The 19571-nt window shown below is 40.7% G+C and overlaps 1 protein-coding gene across 1 annotated transcript; it reads right to left on the reverse strand.

The window, feature by feature from the left end:
- Positions 1-737: 737 nt before the first annotated feature.
- LOC143297235 (DNA-directed RNA polymerase III subunit RPC3-like) lies at positions 738-19556 on the reverse strand. Its single transcript, XM_076609473.1, has 10 exons — positions 19470-19556; positions 16754-16834; positions 15575-15626; positions 11945-12005; positions 10586-10652; positions 8396-8479; positions 7509-7610; positions 5788-5837; positions 3961-4161; positions 738-1517 (listed from the first exon to the last, which is right to left on the reverse strand). The coding sequence occupies exons 1-10, from the start codon at positions 19545-19547 to the stop codon at positions 1403-1405; spliced, it is 891 nt and encodes a 296-aa protein (XP_076465588.1). The 5' UTR covers positions 19548-19556; the 3' UTR covers positions 738-1402.
- Positions 19557-19571: the final 15 nt, after the last annotated feature.

Below are 19571 nucleotides of genomic sequence, written 5' to 3' on the forward strand. Positions count from 1 at the left end.
ATTCATACATTAACTTTCCATAGTGTGAACAACTGTTTTTTTGTGTGTGTAAAATCAGACTTTCTGTAAAATAAGAACAATGTGGCATGGAAGTGTCACTAGGTTCTTCTGTCTCATGCACTGATCAGAAGCACTGAGATAATGTAGTGAAGACCTGGATGTGTCCAGTCATGCTTGTGGACACATTTTGAAAGTTATCTTGTAAAGCAGGTCTGATGTAAGTCCAGAATATACTAACGATCAGGTGATAAAAACCATTTCTCTGTGAACAGAGGTCACATTTACAAAGGAGTAGTGAGTTCATTCTGTAATAAATGCTGAATATTCTATACAAAACTGTTATGGGCTGTTGGCTCCCAGTTGATCAACTTTTCTGTTGTTGATATCTCCGAAAAGAAACAGATTACCACATGTATGAAAGGTATATCATAACAAGAATACATAAGTGAAGACTTTTCATGGAATCTTCATGAGTGTCAAGTTCCATATGTGATGTGGTGTATACAGAAATATAGTTAATAGAATGAACAGTAGACATTTTTTCATTGACACAATGAACCAATAGTAAAACTGCGAGGGGAAAAAAACGTAGCAGTGTGGGTCTCTTTTGTACACACACTCTGCAGATCTTACCTTCACTATTGTGCAGGCAGTTGTGTTTGAATTTCCTCTTTGTCATAACTAACAAACCAAGCACATCTTTCATACACATGCTAAATAAAAAGGGAACAAAACAGCACATTTTTTCCTTTATTATTTTTCACACATTATCATCATGGAACAAAACTGCATCATTTTCATTCAGTTATGTGAACACACATACAAAATGCCCTCATTTTATGAATACACATACACACTAAAAGATAGGCACACACACACACACACACCTTTACAAAAACATACATACTTCAAAGAAACAAAAAAAATCCCAAAACAAAGAAACCAATAAACCTATCACTGGCACACACGCATGCTTGCACTCACTTGTACACAATAACCATGTAAACAAGCCATTCAGCAATTCAAACCATTTTCACATCAAAAACTGTCCTATGGCATATGCGCGGGCATTATCACATGGGATGAACGATTTCAACAAACATACCATGACCTTCCAGGAAAGTGAATGATCAACTGACTGTTGCTTTCTCACACAAGCATGACAGTAGCAAAAAAAACACACAAAAAAACAACAAAAGAAAAATGTAGTTCTTCCTCTCATTGATTAATTATCCATTCACTACAAAGTGATTTTCACACAGAAGATGTACACATTCATTCACCTCAGCTCACAGTCATGTACACTCATGGGTGTGGAGGAGAGTGGGAGAGGAGTCGAAAAATGGAGTGTCAGGGCAATGCGGAAAGGAGCTGGAACCAAGCAAGCTCCTTTATTTGTCAATCAGTCCAAGAGGCTCTTGGTGGGTTTGACGGGTGGGGGGTGGTAGGTCATGGCCAGGTAACTCTCCAGGGTCAAGATGGTGCTGCTGATCAGGCTCTGCTCCGCCAGCTCCAAACTGAAACAACAGTGTCCAACATTCAGCTCCCTCACCTTGGCCAAAATTCTGCCCGGTCACTCACACAGAAACTGAAAAATGTTCATAGTAATCAAATTGATATGAATAAAATCATGGTACTTTGAGCTTTGCTGACCACTAAGGCCATCTCAAGGCTTTCACCATGCTAGCATCTACTTTAAGCCAAGGGTAAAAAAAAAAAAAGTACAATAAAAACTAATCACTGCTTCAATTTTTTCACTCAAAAAGTTAAGAAATTGTTTTTCCGGAGGAAAAAAGTATATATGTTCACCTCTTTCAAGAAGTCCATCAGCTCCCAAGGAGGGACATCAAGAAACAAAGTCTTCAGAGAATCTTCATAGTAAACGATTCATTCAAGCTAAAATAATAAAATTCACACTGAAAAACATTCATACTAATCAACTCATTCAAGTTGAAATTACAAATTTAACACTGAAATACTTTACAATAATTAACTCATACAAGTTAGAAGACATGAAATTCACACTTTTCCAGAGATGGGTGCCACAACCGACTGGTTAAAGCTGTGGATTTTCAAACTGAGGGTCCTGATTCTGAATCTCAGCCACAGCACCTGGTTGGGTTAAGGGTGGAGATTCTTCCCATCTCCCAGGTCAACAGATGGGCCTGCACCCCATTCGTTTGTATAAGCTTAGGGATGTCAAACACACATGTTACAGATCCTTGTAATCCATGTCAGCTTTTGGTGGGTTACAGAAACAAAATCATACCCAGCATGCACATCCCCAACCCCACACACCCATGTAGCCACACCCCCTGGTCTTTAATGGTTATTTACTGCCCAGCTTACCACACAGTATCTGGGCTGAAAAACTGTATATACTGATCCTATAGAACCTAAAAAAAAAAAAAAAAAGGATAAAAGCAAGTACAGTAACATTCAAGCACAAAAACCCATGCAATGCCTCTGACATTTGAGTGTTCTGGGAATTTTTTGCCAGAGGTTTAAAAACAAAACCCCCAAAACAACAACCAACCAGCAAATAAACAAAACTGGCACTTGAAAAATAATAAGAACAGCAACAAAAAAACAGCAACAACAAAACCCAGAAAACCAAAAACATCAACAACAACAAAAAAAACAAAAAAAAAAAACCCACAAAAAAACCCCCAAAACACACACACACACACACACAAAAAAAGAAAAAAAAAAGAAAAGAAAGAAAACAAAACAAGAACGGCAAGGCCTTCAAGACTCACTTGTGAATCACACTTAAAGACAAAAAAACCCCAAACAAACTTATAAAAAATTAAAAATTAGTTTGTTGAAATGTGTTCTCCATTAATTATCATGATTACATACAGCTTCACGTTAAAAAGAAAAAGAAAAAAGGCTTCAATGCAGATTCGAACCATGGATGTTTGGGTCGAGAATGAGTGGTTTAATCCACTGCGCTAACGCAGGTTCAATGCTGACGTTCACAAAAATAATTATCTGAGCATGTTCTTTCAGCGGAATAAATCGACGGTGGCAGTGAAGTGACAATGCCATTTAAATCATGTTATTTTGGTATATCTCAGGCATTAAAAAAATTTCTTTCAAGTCCGAGATAAAGGAGACGTTCTCATCACCTCAAAAACACTGCAATATATGTCCATTTTTATAGATCTGCAGAGATCCGTGTTCGACAAACTTGTCTTTCCACTCACTGAGAAACTATGTCACTGTCAATTCAATTTCTTTTTTCTGTTCATTCTAGTTAGTACAGTATCCACTTTAAAACATTCATATGCAGTAAACACGTCGATGATTATGTAAGAAATTCTTTCAATTCGGCGGTAAAGGAGGCGTTCCCATCACGTCTGGCTTTGCAACATGTTTTGTCAAGATCTGCGGCACTGACCAGAGCCGTGTAGACGACGCTGACCTTAACTCAGTGAAACGGTCGATTCAAATTTTCTTTTCTGTTCATTCTAGTTAATTCAGTGTCCACTTTGGAATATTCATATGCAGTAAACATGTCAATAATGTAGTTAGTGTCACTGTACATGTTCTGTTCAGAATGTGTATTTCTTTGCTTTTAACTGCAAGAAAAACAAGGTCATGGCATCTTCTCACCACATAATCAGGCAGCTGCAAAGGGGTAACAGCCGTTTTCGGAATCCGTAATGAACATCAACAAAATAAACTCTTAATGATTCGGAAATACAGCTAAATTCAGGAGACGTACAACCTATTATTGGTATGATGTTAAGATCTTTTTTCCTACTATGTTTAAGCCAAATTTGGTATTGGCAGACAATGTATTTCCATAGAAAATGGCAATGTTAAAGTTTACCATGGACACACAGACACACACACACACACAGACAACCGACACTGGGTTATAACATAGACTCAGTTTGTTTACACAAGTGAGTCTTGAAAAGGAAAATTAAAAAATAGCCGAAAAGAACTGACTGTTGGGTGAGAGCCTTGACTTTCTTCAGGTGCTGCTTCTCAGCGGGGGTGATGGTCTCCAAGATGGCGTCCACCTGCTCCTTCTTCACCTCATCCACCTCCACCCCCTCCCGGTCCCCGTCATCCCCGTGGGCGTAACTGGCTGGCAGGCCCAGAGACATGATGATGGCCTCCACACGCTCCTGCTTCTCCAGCAGCCGCCTGGCCAAACACACACACACACACACACACACACACACAGGCTCTGAATCATCTGTTTGTAACAGTTCTTTCCCCTTCCACTGATCCCAGCTTTGGACATGAGGTGCTACTGCAAGATACTAAGTTTCAGAAACATTGATCATATCAACAATGTACATATGATAGTTGTGTCAGACTTTGACTACCAGAACAGCAGAGAGGGAATCTGCTGTCCTGACTATCTGGGCTAGAGTCTGATTTTTGTGGGACAGTGCCTTGCCCAAGTTACATCCCCACTCTCTTGGCCAGATAGAACCCTAGGCTGCAGGATTAAGAGCTGGTGCAATCTTGCCTCCTAATTTCTGAGTCATAGTCCTTCACAAAAGACTAAGCTGTAAATGATTTCCCACTGCAGTGGAGAAGGCATTCATCAAACAGCTCTGACGCTGCTGTTGGCTCAGCTGTAAGCTTATGTCAAGTTCCCATAGATGTGACCAAACAAGTTTCCATATTTTTTTTTTCCTGACTGGACTGAAAATTGTCCATACCAAACACAAAGCCAAACTGAATAAAAAACATTTTTTTGTCTGCTACACTGCTGATGAAAGAGATCAGAGGATACTCTGGTATCAATGTTTAATTTTCAATACATTTTGTTTGACTGTTTGTTTGTTGCTTTGTTTTTCAGTGTATCAAACCCTCTGTTGAATGGTACTGGCCAAGAGTTTTATAAAAAAAATTCCAAGACTTTTCTGGCCCTGAAAATGGTTATCCCATTTCCCCCAAGACATTTCCCAACTTCCATGACTGTGTAGGAACAGTGGTAAAAGGTACTTTCCAGTTCCATTGATTCAAACCATGGAAATGAGGTTTGCTGCATGTGCTATTCATTAGATACACTGATTATGTCACCAAAAAACAAGCACACCAAGCAGTGTACTGGACCATATGGAGATCTGCTGACATCAGTTATAAGAAAAGGAAACTTTGTTGGTATGAACATGTCACAAGACCCAATGGCCTCGCCAAAACAATCTTTCTGGGAACTGTTGAGGGAAGCAGATGGACAGGAAGGTAAAAAACAAAAACAAAAAAAACCCCAATGGAATGACAACATTGTAGAACAGACAGGAAAACCATGCTCTGACACACAACCGATAGACCTGGAGGAATCTGATAAACAGTTATTCTGTGTAGCTCCCCAATGATTCTTAACAGAGTTAAGAGGGGTGGGGGAGGGGGAGGAGGAGGAGGAAGAGGAGGAGGAGGAGAAGAAAAGAGAAGAAGAGAAGACGAAGAAAAGGAGAATGGTACTTTTACAAGGACCTGGGTAGAAGCTGCACAGTATTTTGATTTACACATTTCTAAAACATGTTTCTTTCCTACCCTACAACCCAATCATTCTTTTTTTTTTTCCTGTTAAATCATTTTTCATAAAGTGGACTTCCGGTTGAAAAACTACAAGACCAAAAACATTCCTTTACACCATGTCATTTTTCATTTTGACTTCATCACATGAGCTAGCGCTGACACAGACCTCCCGATGTTGTGTCTTTGTGCATGATACTGTAAAATCCACAAAAATGCTGTGAAAAAGAAAAAAAAAAAGAAGAAAAAAGGCCAATGAAATGAAATCAGTGTACTCACTTTGCATCTGACAGTGTGTGCTGGCGACTCAGCAACAGATTCTTCAGGCTCTGTGGAAAAAAAAAAAACAGAAGAAAATAACAAAGATGAGGTGACTTTCATCTCCCCCCCCCAACCCCCACACCCTAATAACACACCTCTCCTACATATGACAATCATTTTTTTTTTTTTTAAAAAGCAGAGGTACAGAGACTTTATTTAACAAGAACAAACAGAACTAGGCAAAAAGAAATGTCATAGGACCAATAAGTTCCAAATCATATCATAACGATACGCTTCTGTTGCTCGGAATTCAAACATTACTTAACATATGCTTTGAAAATGATGATGGTAGTCATGCACTCATGTTTCATGTAATTGTTGCTGATCCTACCTGACCAATTATGACAAACTGTCACAGCTCAAATTTCATGGAAAGGCACAGGCAATATACTTCACTATTCATGGACAGTCATGGGTTAAATACAGCACAATAAACTCCAACACCACTGACCATTTTATTGTCAGTTGCATGTCTCAATTTTCCATTTCCAGCAGAACATTCGTACTACATAAGAGAAAACTTCTCTTTGATATAGCCTTGCAGCTTGCGCACAGCCTGCCAAACGCATCACATATCATTACAAATTACACAATTAACCCCCTAGCTGCTGCTGACCAGTATGCTCATCAGTGCAGATCATCATCTCACAGTGCTGACATTCTTTGTTTAGACTTCTTTCTCATGGAATCGTATCACTTCTGCTCCTCAAATCAATGACACCACTTAAAATTTCACAAAAAGTAGAAACTGAACTTAACTCTCTCCGGACGAAGGAATGCTCACGCATTCCTACACAAAACGTATTCGGATTCGGACGAAGGAATGGAATAGCATTCTCCGAAAGTAAAATTCCATCATGAGCTGTACATGTGATTTTGTGATTAGCCAAGCAGATTCTGGGTCACTCCACAATCGAACAGTATGATTGGTCAGCCTGGGATGTGTGGCCCGTCTTGCACACACGCTGACAAAGTCACTGACTGGTCGTCTGCTCGCATGCCAGCCTGTTAGCAAAGTGGGCTCTTCTCAGAATGTTGTGAAGCGAACAAGGCAGTGACGGCAACATTTTAGGGTTGCCGAAGTACTTGAAATGCTACAAACTGAAGGGTCGGACATCGAAGAGGTGGATGATGACAAAGAAGAAAGCGAATTTAAAGCAGAAAGCGAGCATGGGTATGGTGATTCGGGGTGAAAAATTGGCAGTATTTTCTACATATGGCAAAACTGTAAAAATAAGATGAGAAATTTGATTTTTTTTTTATATGTAATAGCTCAACACGTAATAAACCAGTTCTGAAAGTTTCATTTTCTTACACAGTATTTTGTATTTTTTGTAATTTTTTTCCAAACCCTTACAAATGGGCCATCAGTGGGGAAAAGCAAGGGAGAAAACCTGTCGTCCCGAGTGAGTTAAGATTCATGCCACATTGTGCGCTAATTCATTATTTTTCTTCCTGTTGTAAGTAATTTTTTTGTGCGTGTATGTGTTCAATGTTTATTTTTAAGCACTTTGAGCTCTGTCTTAGGGAGGAAAGTGCTGAACAAGTATCCATCACTACTGTCTCATTTCACCAAGTCTCAGGAGTTAAATGGTCAGGGATGGATGTGAGAGGACTAGGCCAAACAACCTACAAACTCAGACCATAAAAAAAAAAGTGGTCTGTTTGATGGGTCTCACCTGGTATCCATTATCCAGCAACAAGCGAGCTATCTGCTTCAGATCCACACTCATGAGGTAGAAGGTGCGGGACGCCACATGATCTGGTGTCTTGGATAATTCCTGAGGTAAAGGATCTTGGTTTAACAAGTCATTTCTCACACAAAACATTCATCAATACAAGTGTATATTGGCTGCTGTCACTTGGTTATTTGGATCCTATCTAAGGCCAGTCAAAGACAAAAATGGTAAGTATGTAATTTATCTCAGATAAACAAAAGACAAAAATGGTATGACTGTCAATCATAAAAAAACATACTGACAGAACTGTTCCTCTTAGCAAATGACATCTGTGACCACATTAATCACAACAGTATCTATGTGGTGCACAATCACTGAATGGTCAAAGCACTGGACTTTCAACCTGATGGTCCTGGGTTCCATCCTGGGTTTGGCACCTAAAGGGGTAAAATGTTGGGATGTTTCAGATCTCCTAGGTCAATTCATTAATCATGAGACCTGCCAGTACCTATCTCCCTCCCCCTCATGAACGTAAACAGGCAAAAAAAATCAAACAAGTACGGTTCATGTTCAGCGGGTAATGGAATGACACCCAGCGTGTGCATACCCGACAATAAAGCATGGCTGCCTCTGAAGAGAACCAAAACTGGTTATACATGTAAAACCTCACTTGCAGACATGAAGGTGAACATGGGGGTTGCATCCCACAGATGCAGAAAGAAAAAAACAACAACCCCAAAACCTCCTTTCTATAAATGGTGCTGTTCACTCCAACCAAGAAACAGTCTTGAATGTGTATGACCTGAACATCCCCATCCCCCCCACCCCCTTCCCACCATTAATTCTGCTGCTCAGGCAGACATGCATGGCTTTCAAGTGTGACTCACTGAGACTCGGATGAAATGCTCTTTGAACATCCTGTACACCAGCGCTCTGCTTTGTTTGGCTGGCATCAACACACAGCGCTCGATCTGCAACACACGCACACGCATCATGGCATGAAAGTGAACAACAAGACATCAACAGGTATCGCAACATGGACACTGTGTATGTTGACTCGTTCAACCCTGTGCCCCAGCACTGCCCTGGCGTTAATATTTGTTTCATTAAAATGGTGTACACATAACTACACGAGCACAAACCACAGAGGGAACTAACTTATACTGTAAACTAACTTCTACAGTGGAAATGAACAAACAAACAGGCGTAGAGATGAAACGATTAACAAATAGTAAAGAGCGGTAACTCTCTCCATTCACTAGGTACACAACTTCAAGTCAGTGCTGCTTACACTACCGATTCAACTACTAGCACACAGGTAAATAAAAGGTACATTGGAACAAACCCAGACACTTCCTCAAAAAGGAAGCGCCGGGCCTATCCTTATACCAATCATCTGACATGTGCACACAGCAGCAAAGACAGAAGAAATGAATGTGCAAACACAAATAAGCTTTCATTCAAGACTGGCATAGTCTCTTTAATCCTGAACAAGCCAAACAGAACACATGGACTATACAGAACAAACACATGGTTGCCTCTGTGGTTTTTCAACTGGAAATGAACAAACAGTTAGGCATGGAGATGAAATGATTAACAAACAGTAAAGAGTGGTAACTCTCCCAGTTTGTTCCAATGTACCTTTTATTTACTGAGTGCTAGCTGAATCAGTAGCGTAAACAGCACTGACTTGAAGTTGTGTACTTTGTGAATGAGAGAGTTACCACTCTTTACTATTTGTTAGCTTCTACAGTGTTTCCAGTTGTGTCCACATGTGTTTATTTGGAGAAAACAAACAAACGAACAAACAAAAAACCCCAGTCAATTTCAATATATTTCCTTAGATTTTCCACATCCATATGGCAGGGGAACCTACCAAGGCTGTAATTCCCTAGGGTTGATTAGAATATATGCTTTTATATGGAAAGCCTTTGTGTGAAACACTGTAATTTTTAATGAAGATCTTGTGTTTCAAACTGATGGCTTAATCTGCAAGGAAACATCAGTAACCGATTTGCTGAACTCTGATCAGGTACAAGTGGATATACCTTTCCCCAAGAATTTTAGGTATCTCTTCCAAAGTCACCTGAACGATTTTGATGAAATTTGACAAAATAGTAAACACCAGTTATATCTGTCAAATGTGGCTTTTTAAAAATGCAAAACAAAACAAACATCAATGGCAGTAAGAAGCGGAGAAACATGTACTGGACTTGTCCTTTTCTTTTTCCTGCTGACTTCCAGAAATTCAATCAATCATTTGTTTGAGATATTGTTTGACTAAATTGACGGGCGCAATAGCCGAGTGGTTAAAGCGTTGGACTGTCAATCTGAGGGTCCCGGGTTCGAATCACGGTGATGGCCTTGTGGGTAAATAGTGGAGATTTTTACGATCTCCCAGGTCAACATATGTGCAGACCTGCTAGTGCCTGAACCCCCTTCGTGTGTATATGCAAGCAGAAGATCAAATACGCACATTAAAGATCCTGTAATCCATGTCAGCGTTCGGTGGGTTATGGAAACAAGAACATACCCAGCATGCACACCCCCGAAAACGGAGTATGGCTGCCTACATGGCGGAGGTAAAAACGGCCATACACGTAAAAGCCCACTCGTGTGCATACGAGTGAACGCAGAAGAAGAAGAAGTTTGACTAAAGCTTACCATATCATGGGCTCGATTACTGGAAGGTTAGAGAGCACTAGGCTTTCAATCTTCTGGGTTTGAATCCCAACTGCGCCTGGTGTGTTAAGAGTGGAGATTTTTTTCCCAATCTCCAAGGTCAAGGTATATGCTGGCCTGCGAGTGCCTGAACCCCTCTCTCATGCTTACGTACATCAAAGATATAGGCAAAAGGTCCCATAAATTCACGTCATTGTACAATGGATTATGGAAACACAAATACATGGGTGTATGACTGCATAAATGGCAAGGTAAAGATGGCCATACAATTTAAAAAAAAAAAAAGAAATTTGCAGATATACTGTACGAATGAATATGGGAGATGCAGCTGACGAACAGGAAAAAAAAAAAAAAAAAAAAAAAAAGAAAAAAAAGAAAAAAGAAAAAAAGCTTACCGTATCTTGCTCCAAATGCTTGTTCTGGATGATAACTTGAAAGATGCGCTTTGCCTTTGAACCCAACCTGCCAGCACCAACAGCAAATGGTTAACACTGGATCACCGCTTGAATACCTTTATTTCATTCACCTTTTGGTTTCATTTGATTTGCTGCATACTTTCATCAGACTTATGACTTAATTATACATGTTTTTGATGTAACTAATAGTAGTATCTCCTCCACTGCCACACACCACCATCAACTTTCCCCCTTTTAAAAAATCACACACACCCCATCCCCCTTGTGTGTGTGTGTGTGTGTGTGTGTGTGTGTGTGTGTGTGTGTGTGTGAGAGAGAGAGAGAGAGAGAGAGAGAGAGAGAGAGATGGATGTATTGTTGTTTTTTTTCTTGAGGTGGCTTTCAAATCTGTTTCGTACCCCTACTTTAGCACTGCATGTAGGCCTCGACTTGTGTGTGTGTGTGTGTGTGTGTGTGTGTGTGTGTGTGTGTGTGTGTATGTGTGTGTGTGTGTCTGTGGGTGTGCGTGCATGTGTGTTGAAATGAGTGAATGTGTGCATTTCTAAATAGCCTTATTAGGAACAGGAAACAGACTAATGGGAAGTGAAGTGAAAAATGTTAGTAAATGTGTACATGCCTGTATGTATGTACATGCATGTACATTCTATGTCTGTGAACATGTGTGTGCAAATAAATGTGTATATATGTACAACTAGGCATGAGAGTATTTTGGTACATTATGATAAAGAACCGGGGAAAATAATCAAAATTCAAATCAAACTGACGACACAAAATAAAAGATATCAGAATGAGAATTATATAACAACAACAACAACAATAATGATACTATTACTACTTCTATAACAACTTGCCCCAACACTCAGCTTATATTGCTGATTGACATAAGTTTACAGCTGGGCCGACAGCATAGTGAGAGCTGTATTATCAATGGTTTTCTCCTTTGCAATGGAGAATCATTTACAGGTTAGTTTTTTTGTGTGAAGGACTATGACTCTCAAACAAGGAGACAAAACTGCACTGGCTGTTAGTGCTGCAGCCTTGGGTGCTAGTTGGCATTTGGGAACCATCCCAATGCCGACTGACCTACTAAGTAAAACCCACTTGGCCGAGAGAGTAGGGATGTAACTTCGGCAAGGCACTCTCCACTATAATCAAATTCTTGCCCAGATACTGGTGACAGCATTTACCTCCTCTGCTGTTCTGATGGTCATAGTCAAACAGGACTGACTATCATACATATTACTACTACTACTACTACCACTAGTACTACTACAAATTTTTTGACATACAAGGCTACCAGTCAACAAAACAGTACCTTTAAATGTTCAAACCACTTACCTCTCTTCCACGACAGATTCAACATGAGCAGTGCAAAGGGCTTGCAAAGCTCTGAAAGTATCTTTGCAATGGGTTAAGGAGACGTGACTAGCTATGTTGATTATCATCACCACTACAGTAAATCAGTCTCTTCAACAATAATATTATCACAATTTAAAAAAAAAAAAAAAAAATCCACACGAAGTAATCTAATTCCAGAATCCAATGTTCACAAATAAGGTAAAAGAAACCTCTTACCAGGTTTGTTACGCCATGTTCACTGCCTATCAACATTTTCACACAAGAGCAGACATAAAAGCTCTTGTATTAAATTGCTCTGTAATCGTTTTCTTGAATCTTGTCACAAAAAAAAACACCCAATAAAAAACAAGAGAGGCAAGGCCTTCAAGACTCACTTGTGATACATAAAAAAAATAAAAAATAAAAAATCCAAGTTTTTTATGTATTGAGTATAATTTCAAAATGTAATGTTTAAGATGAGAAAGATCAGTTTAAAGCAAATTAAATCCCCTAGCATTAATTACAGAGTAATTTCCCTTTTTTTACTATCTGCACCAAAACGTTTGCAAAATACATAAAACTTCCATGCTTAGCAAAGGAAGTTCCTGTTTGAACAAAAAATGACAATAATGACTGCTCTTGTTGTTGGGTCAGAATATCAGATCAAAGTGCCAAGTTTAGAGAATACAAAAAATATAAATATAACAGTAAATGCAGTTTGCATATAATTAGGCTTCATTTTTTATTTTTTTGTGCCCATCCCAGAGGTGCAATATTGTTTTGAACAAGATGACTGGAAAGAACTGAATTTTTCCTATTTTTATGCCTAATTTGGTGTCAGCTGACAAAGTATTTGCAGGGAAAATGTCAATGTTAAAGTTTACCACGGACACACAGACAACCGAACACCGGGTTAAAACATAGACTCACTTTGTTTACACAAGTGAGTCAAAAATCTGCTGGGTGTAGTTCAAGCATTTCTCTCCAGTCACAGCCCACTAACTACAGTGCAGTGCCACCCACTTCTTTTTTTCTTTTCCTTTCTCCAAGTATGTGTGGAGTGATGGCCTAGAGGTAACGCGACCGCCCAGGAAGCAAGAGAATCTGAGTGCGCTGGTTTGAATCACGGCTCAGCCGCCGACATTTTCTCCCCCTCCACTAGACCTTGAGTGGTGGTCTGGGCGCTAGTCATGCAGATGAGATGATAAACTGAGGTCCCATGTGCAGCATGCACTTAGCGCATGTACAAGAACCCACGGCAACAAAAGGGTTGTTCCTGGCAAAATTCTGAAGAAAAATCCACTTCGATAGGAAAAACAAATAAAACAACTCGCAGGAAAAATTTTTTTAAAATGGGTGGCGCTGTAGTTTTGCGATGCGCTCTCCCTGGGGAGAGCAGCCCGAATTTCACACAGAGAAATCAGCTGTGATAAAAAGAAATACAAATACAAATGAACTGGTCCCTGCCAAAAGTGCATTTTTCCACAGAATGTTGCCTTGCTGAGGACAGCCCTCTCCTTGTCACCATTTTCTTTTTTCAACACTGTCACTCAGCTCACAGGATTGGTCAATCATCTCATCCGAATGTCTGGCAGCCAGGTCCCCAGTCCTAAGTCTGATGGTGGCGAGGAGTGAAAATGATTGGTCCATGCATGGCTGGAACCCAGGAACTCTGCTTTCTAGTCAGCGGGGGAGGAGTGAAAATGATTGGTCCATGCACGACTGGAACCCAGGAACTCTGCTTTCTAGTCAGCGGGGGAGGAGTGAAAATGATTGGTCCATGCACGACTGGAACCCAGGAACTCTGCTTTCTAGTCAGCGGGGGAGGAGTGAAAATGATTGGTCCATGCACGACTGGAACCCAGGAACTCTGCTTTCTAGTCAGCGGGGGAGGAGTGAAAATGATTGGTCCATGCATTACTGGAACCCAGGAACTCTGCTTTCTAGTCAGCGGGGGAGGAGTGAAAATGATTGGTCCATGCATGGCTGGAACCCAGGAACTCTTGCTTTCTAGTCAGCGGGGGAGGAGTGAAAATGATTGGTCCATGCACGACTGGAACCCAGGAACTCTGCTTTCTAGTCAGCGGGGGAGGAGTGAAAATGATTGGTCCATGCACGACTGGAACCCAGGAACTCTGCTTTCTAGTCAGCGGGGGAGGAGTGAAAATGATTGGTCCATGCACGACTGGAACCCAGGAACTCTGCTTTCTAGTCAGCGGGGGAGGAGTGAAAATGATTGGTCCATGCATGGCTGGAACCCAGGAACTCTGCTTTCTAGTCAGCGGGGGAGGAGTGAAAATGATTGGTCCATGCACGACTGGAACCCAGGAACTCTGCTTTCTAGTCAGCGGGGGAGGAGTGAAAATGATTGGTCCATGCATGACTGGAACCCAGGAACTCTTGCTTTCTAGTCAGCGGGGGAGGAGTGAAAATGATTGGTCCATGCATGGCTGGAACCGAGGAACTCTGCTTTCTAGTCAGCGGGGGAGGAGTGAAAATGATTGGTCCATGCATGGCTGGAACCCAGGAACTCTGCTTTCTAGTCAGCGGGGGAGGAGTGAAAATGATTGGTCCATGCACGACTGGAACCCAGGAACTCTGCTTTCTAGTCAGCGGGGGAGGAGTGAAAATGATTGGTCCATGCACGACTGGAACCCAGGAACTCTGCTTTCTAGTCAGCAATCTGATCTCCTCGCAGCACTGTTGAGAAGGACTGATCAAGCCTCACGTCAAATAACACACTTCCCCCCATCCACCACCTAGGTGATATAAGACACAAAGAAATAACACCTATTGTTAATCAAATCTGTGAAATTCTCAAATACAATGAACACTACATTTTCCGTCATATAATGTGTATTTTCTTTTCTTTCGTGAGAAACGGGGGCTTCGACTGTAAAACATCCACACTACTTTTTGATGATTGTTCTCTTTCTTACGTGTGAAATAAGTGCACATGCATGCGTGCATGCGTGTGTGTGTGTGTGTGTGTGTGTGTGTGTGTGTGTGATTGAAAGTGATGTGTAGCTTTATTTACGTATATTTTTGGTTTACTTTGGTTTATGTGCAAGTCAAATATCAAAAGAAAAATATGTATTTGTATATTACTTCAGAATTAATTTGTAATAACGTGGTATAGAAAACAGATTCACTCATAAAATGATTCAGAATGATTTCTTGTGGAGCTATTACAAAAACTGTTACCTCCAAAGATGGAGAGGAAAAAAAAAGACAGAAATAACGTCTAACGTGATCAGACATGTCCATGTGAAGCATACAGGCTACCATAGGATGCATTTAGTGGAAATGGTGAGCTAAAACTATTCTCCATGACCTCAATGTTAATGTGAATCTTGATACTAACATTTGTAATCTCATTTTTCATGCTTAATTTCATTGTCAGGATGTACTTAATTCATGGCCCTGTTTGGATATTCCTGGTCCTTTGATCCCGTATTCCACAGGAAGTAATGGCTTCGGTGTTTCGTTAGTATACAAAGATAATAAATATCAAGCATTTCCTCAAAGGTGCAGTATATATTTTTTTTTATTTTTAAAGTAATAAAAAAAACAACAACCATACAGATTATAATGTTCTTATTCATATTTCCCCAACACAGGAAAGGATACTGATTGTGTATGTGCCTCCTCCACTCTCATCAACTTTGGAAATGAACTCAGGCTGAAAAAACACAACAACGAAAAACAAACAAGATCAAGAAACATACATTCTGAAAAAGACATGTATTATCATTTTGCATTTGATAACAATGTGCAAACGATTTCAAAGTCATATTAAAAAAAAAAAAAAATCAAATGTAAGATTATTTTTCATAACTATGCACGAAAGATTGTTTTATTCTAAAAAAAATATCATGAGTAAGATTATTTGTATAAACTATGCTCAAAAGATTATGTCAACCAATATTGATATTCACACATTTTTGATCTGCAGCACCATGGCCAGTAATAAATAAAACATGTTTCTACGTGTGGGTGTGGCTGTGGGTGTGTGAGAGTGCGTTTTATACGTACGTTAAGTGCTTGTGTACAGCAGCGAGAGTATGTACCTTCGCAGCGCAGGGAGGGGGTAAGGCGGAGGGAATGGCAAAGGGAAAGTGAGATGATGAAAAAGAGGGAGACTACACAGAAAAACTGCATGTTTCGGATATCTTTATGTGTCAGTTTTGTGCATGTACGCACATACATACATACATATATATATATATATATATATATATATATATATATATATATATATATATATATATATATATGGTGTGGTAAAAATGGTCATGCATGAAAAGCCCACTTGTGCATGTATGCCAGGAATGCAGTTTGGAATGCAGAACATGGGATCAGCGAGGTGTACCTCAGAGTTCAGCTTCAAGGTCCTTGGCTGAAATGCTTCCAGTTCTCTCAAGTTTGAAGTAATAAAAAGTACACCAATATGAAAATGATAATCAGCACTGAATTGTATCGTATTACATTGCTTTTTTGTCATGACAGATCTCTTTAGAGTAAAATTTGGACTGCTCTTGCATGGGAGTGCTGAACCATCAATGATTTAAAAAAAAAAAAAAATCTATATATATCAATCTCTCTCTAACTTTTTTTTCTTTTTCCCTGTCTGCAAGTGTATTTGTTTTACTGCTAAAATGGGATTTTCTATAGAAATTTACCAGGGACAACCCTTTGGCTGCCATGGGTTCTTTTACGAGCACTAAATGCATGCTGCACACTGGACCTCTGTTCACCGTCTCATCCGACTGACAGCAGTATCAGCAAACAAGGAGATCAGAAACCTACCATACTCTCTGTCATCAGCTTCAGCCACTGTTCCAGAGTGTGCCTGGTCATCGTCTTGTCCTTCGGCAGCTGGGAATGGATCTGCAACATGACACACATGGCACTGCAGCCTGCAGTCGGAACTGACCCCCTGCTGGGCACATTCACCATTCTCTGGATGTTACAAACTGACTTCAGAGGAATGTTATTTCCCCTAAAATTACATGTCAGGCCATGTAGTTCGCATGCCAGACCACCGGCTCCCCAAGAAACTGCTGTACGGCAAACTCCAACATGGCAAGCGCTCCCATGGAGGCCAAAAGAAGCGCTTCAAAGACACTCTGAAAGCTTCTCTGAAGGCCTTCAACATCAGCCACGACACATGGGAGCTGAATGCAATGGACAGACCAAAGTGGCGTTCAGCTGTCCACAAAGGCGCCAAATCCTGCGAGGCCAACAGAATCGCTGCAACAGAGCAACGCAGACAGGCCAGGAAAAGCAGTGCCAGCAAGTCCCTGACAGCCGCCACCATCCCCCGTCCACACTGTGTCAGAACCTTCCGGGCGCGGATTGGCCTGACCAGTCATCTGCGCACCCACAGAGCCCAACCCACCCACCCTCCCCCAGGATGACTAGATGGTCCTCGTCGATCCCGACGGACGAACCACACACACATGCCAACCAAACATACTGCGAACCATCGGTGCAGACTGTAGCAGGGGTCTGATTCCTGTCCTGTGCAAAACACTGCTCCGTGGAGAATGAACGTAGCTTGCGACTAGCGACCTCCCTTAGTTGTGTGTAACTCACTGAGCCCTGCACCTGAGCACTGCTCTGGCGGTCAAAATTCGTCTCATTAATGGGGGTATGCATGCTGCATATTCCTGTTTCCATAACCCATCATCAACCTCTGACATAGATTACAGGAACTTCAGTGCGTGTGTTTGATCTTATATTTTGCATTTGTATATATGCTAGCTGGTTTGCACTTTTCACGTTTTTATATGTGCACAAGCTGCAAAGAAAGAGAACAAACTTCTACTACAGTATATCCAGATGTGTTGGAGGAAAAACAGCATATTTTGTGCGCTTTATCCTATCTATATGGCATGGAAGCCCGCTGAGGCTGTCATCTCCTCAGGGTTCAATGGGTCAAACCCCATATGCCTGTGTTTGATTATAGTAATAATAATAATAATAATAATGGTATTTATATAGCACTGAATCTTGTGTAGAGACAAATCAAAGTGCTTTCGCACCAGTCATTCACACGCATGCATAACTCTAAAACTGGAGAAACTGAAGACAAGGAAGAGGCAGGGGAGGGAGGCTATTTCGGGAAGAGGTGGGTGTTAAGGCCCAGACTTGAAAGAGCTGAGTGTGGAGACTTGACGAAGCGAAAGAGGAAGTTCATTCCAATTGCAAGGTCCAGAGACAGAGAAAGAATGGTGGCCAACAGTCGAGTGTTTGAATCTGGGTAGTATATTTTATGTCTATTCTTTTGCTGTCATCACTGCATGTGTATGATTGTGATTACTGTATGTGAGGTTTATCTCAGCTTAGCATTTACCCCCCAAAATGGAGTGAAGCTGCCTTCATGGCGGGGTAAAAACGATCATGCACATAAAAGCCCACTTGTTCATACAAGCTAATGTGTGAAGTCACAGCCCGCAAAGAAGATGCAGCTTCGCATTTAAGCATTTTATGCATTCTTTAACAATGACTGTGATTCTCATGCTCCATGTAACATGCACCACAAATTTCTTTTATTGGAGATAATAAAGAATTCTGAATTCCTGTATCATCATCCGTAATGCCTCAGCTTTACAGTAAACAAACCCATGTATACTTTAAAGTCCTGGGGCTTGTGTTGCAAATTCTGAGTGTGGAAAACTGTGGAATAAGCAAGCGTACAAAAAAAATATTTGGATTCCAAAATAATGCTTGCATTCAAACTGTTTTGTGAAGCAGGGACATATTCAAATGGTCAGAATCACTGAACGGATAACAGATTCACTTCTCTAGTTTCCCTCATTACCTCTCAAAAACAGATACAATATAAAGACATTTTATGCTTAACACTCACACTTTTCCATTTTATTTCACAGTAACAGTTTTCAAAGAAAACAAAACAACCCCCCCCACTGCCTCCACCCCCACCCCCTCCCCCCAAAAAAAAATCACCCTTGAAGCTGTCTTCCTCTCTCGTTTGTCAGCAGTGACTCCCATGTTCACTCATAAGCATGAGTGTGCTTTTACGTGTATGACCATTTTAACCCGGCCATGTAGGCAGTCATACTCTGTTTTCGGGAAAGAAGCTGTCTTCCTTAACTCTCTCCATACGAACGGCGAAAGAGACGACGTTAACAGCGTTTCACCCCAATTACCATCATCAAAACATTGCAAGCGGAAGGCTCTTATACTGAAGAGGTGAATGTTGACAAAGAATACCACAATTCTGACGACGGAAGCTAAAAGTTGGATCATTCAGACACCCACTGGACATCCGAGGGGTCTGTGTAGAGGAGAAGAGAGGACTGGCCGTACTGAGTGAGTTAAACACATACTTTCAGTTTCACATGTAAAAAAAACAAAACAAACAACAACAACAACAAAAAAACATGCAGATATATAACACACTTTCTTTCACATACACACACACACAAAAAGATGCCCATCTGCACACACCCACAGACTATGAGAATCAATCACTCATATTGGACTGAAAGTAGTTCACCTCATTGAAGGACACAGGCAAAGTGTCAGGGGCACCAGGGTCTGTCGTCTTCTCGCAGTGCCGTAAAATCGTACGCATAATTTCTGCTGCTTTTACGTGTAT

Source organism: Babylonia areolata, chromosome 22 (genome assembly GCF_041734735.1).
Source record: "Babylonia areolata isolate BAREFJ2019XMU chromosome 22, ASM4173473v1, whole genome shotgun sequence".
NCBI lineage: Eukaryota > Metazoa > Mollusca > Gastropoda > Neogastropoda > Buccinidae > Babylonia > Babylonia areolata.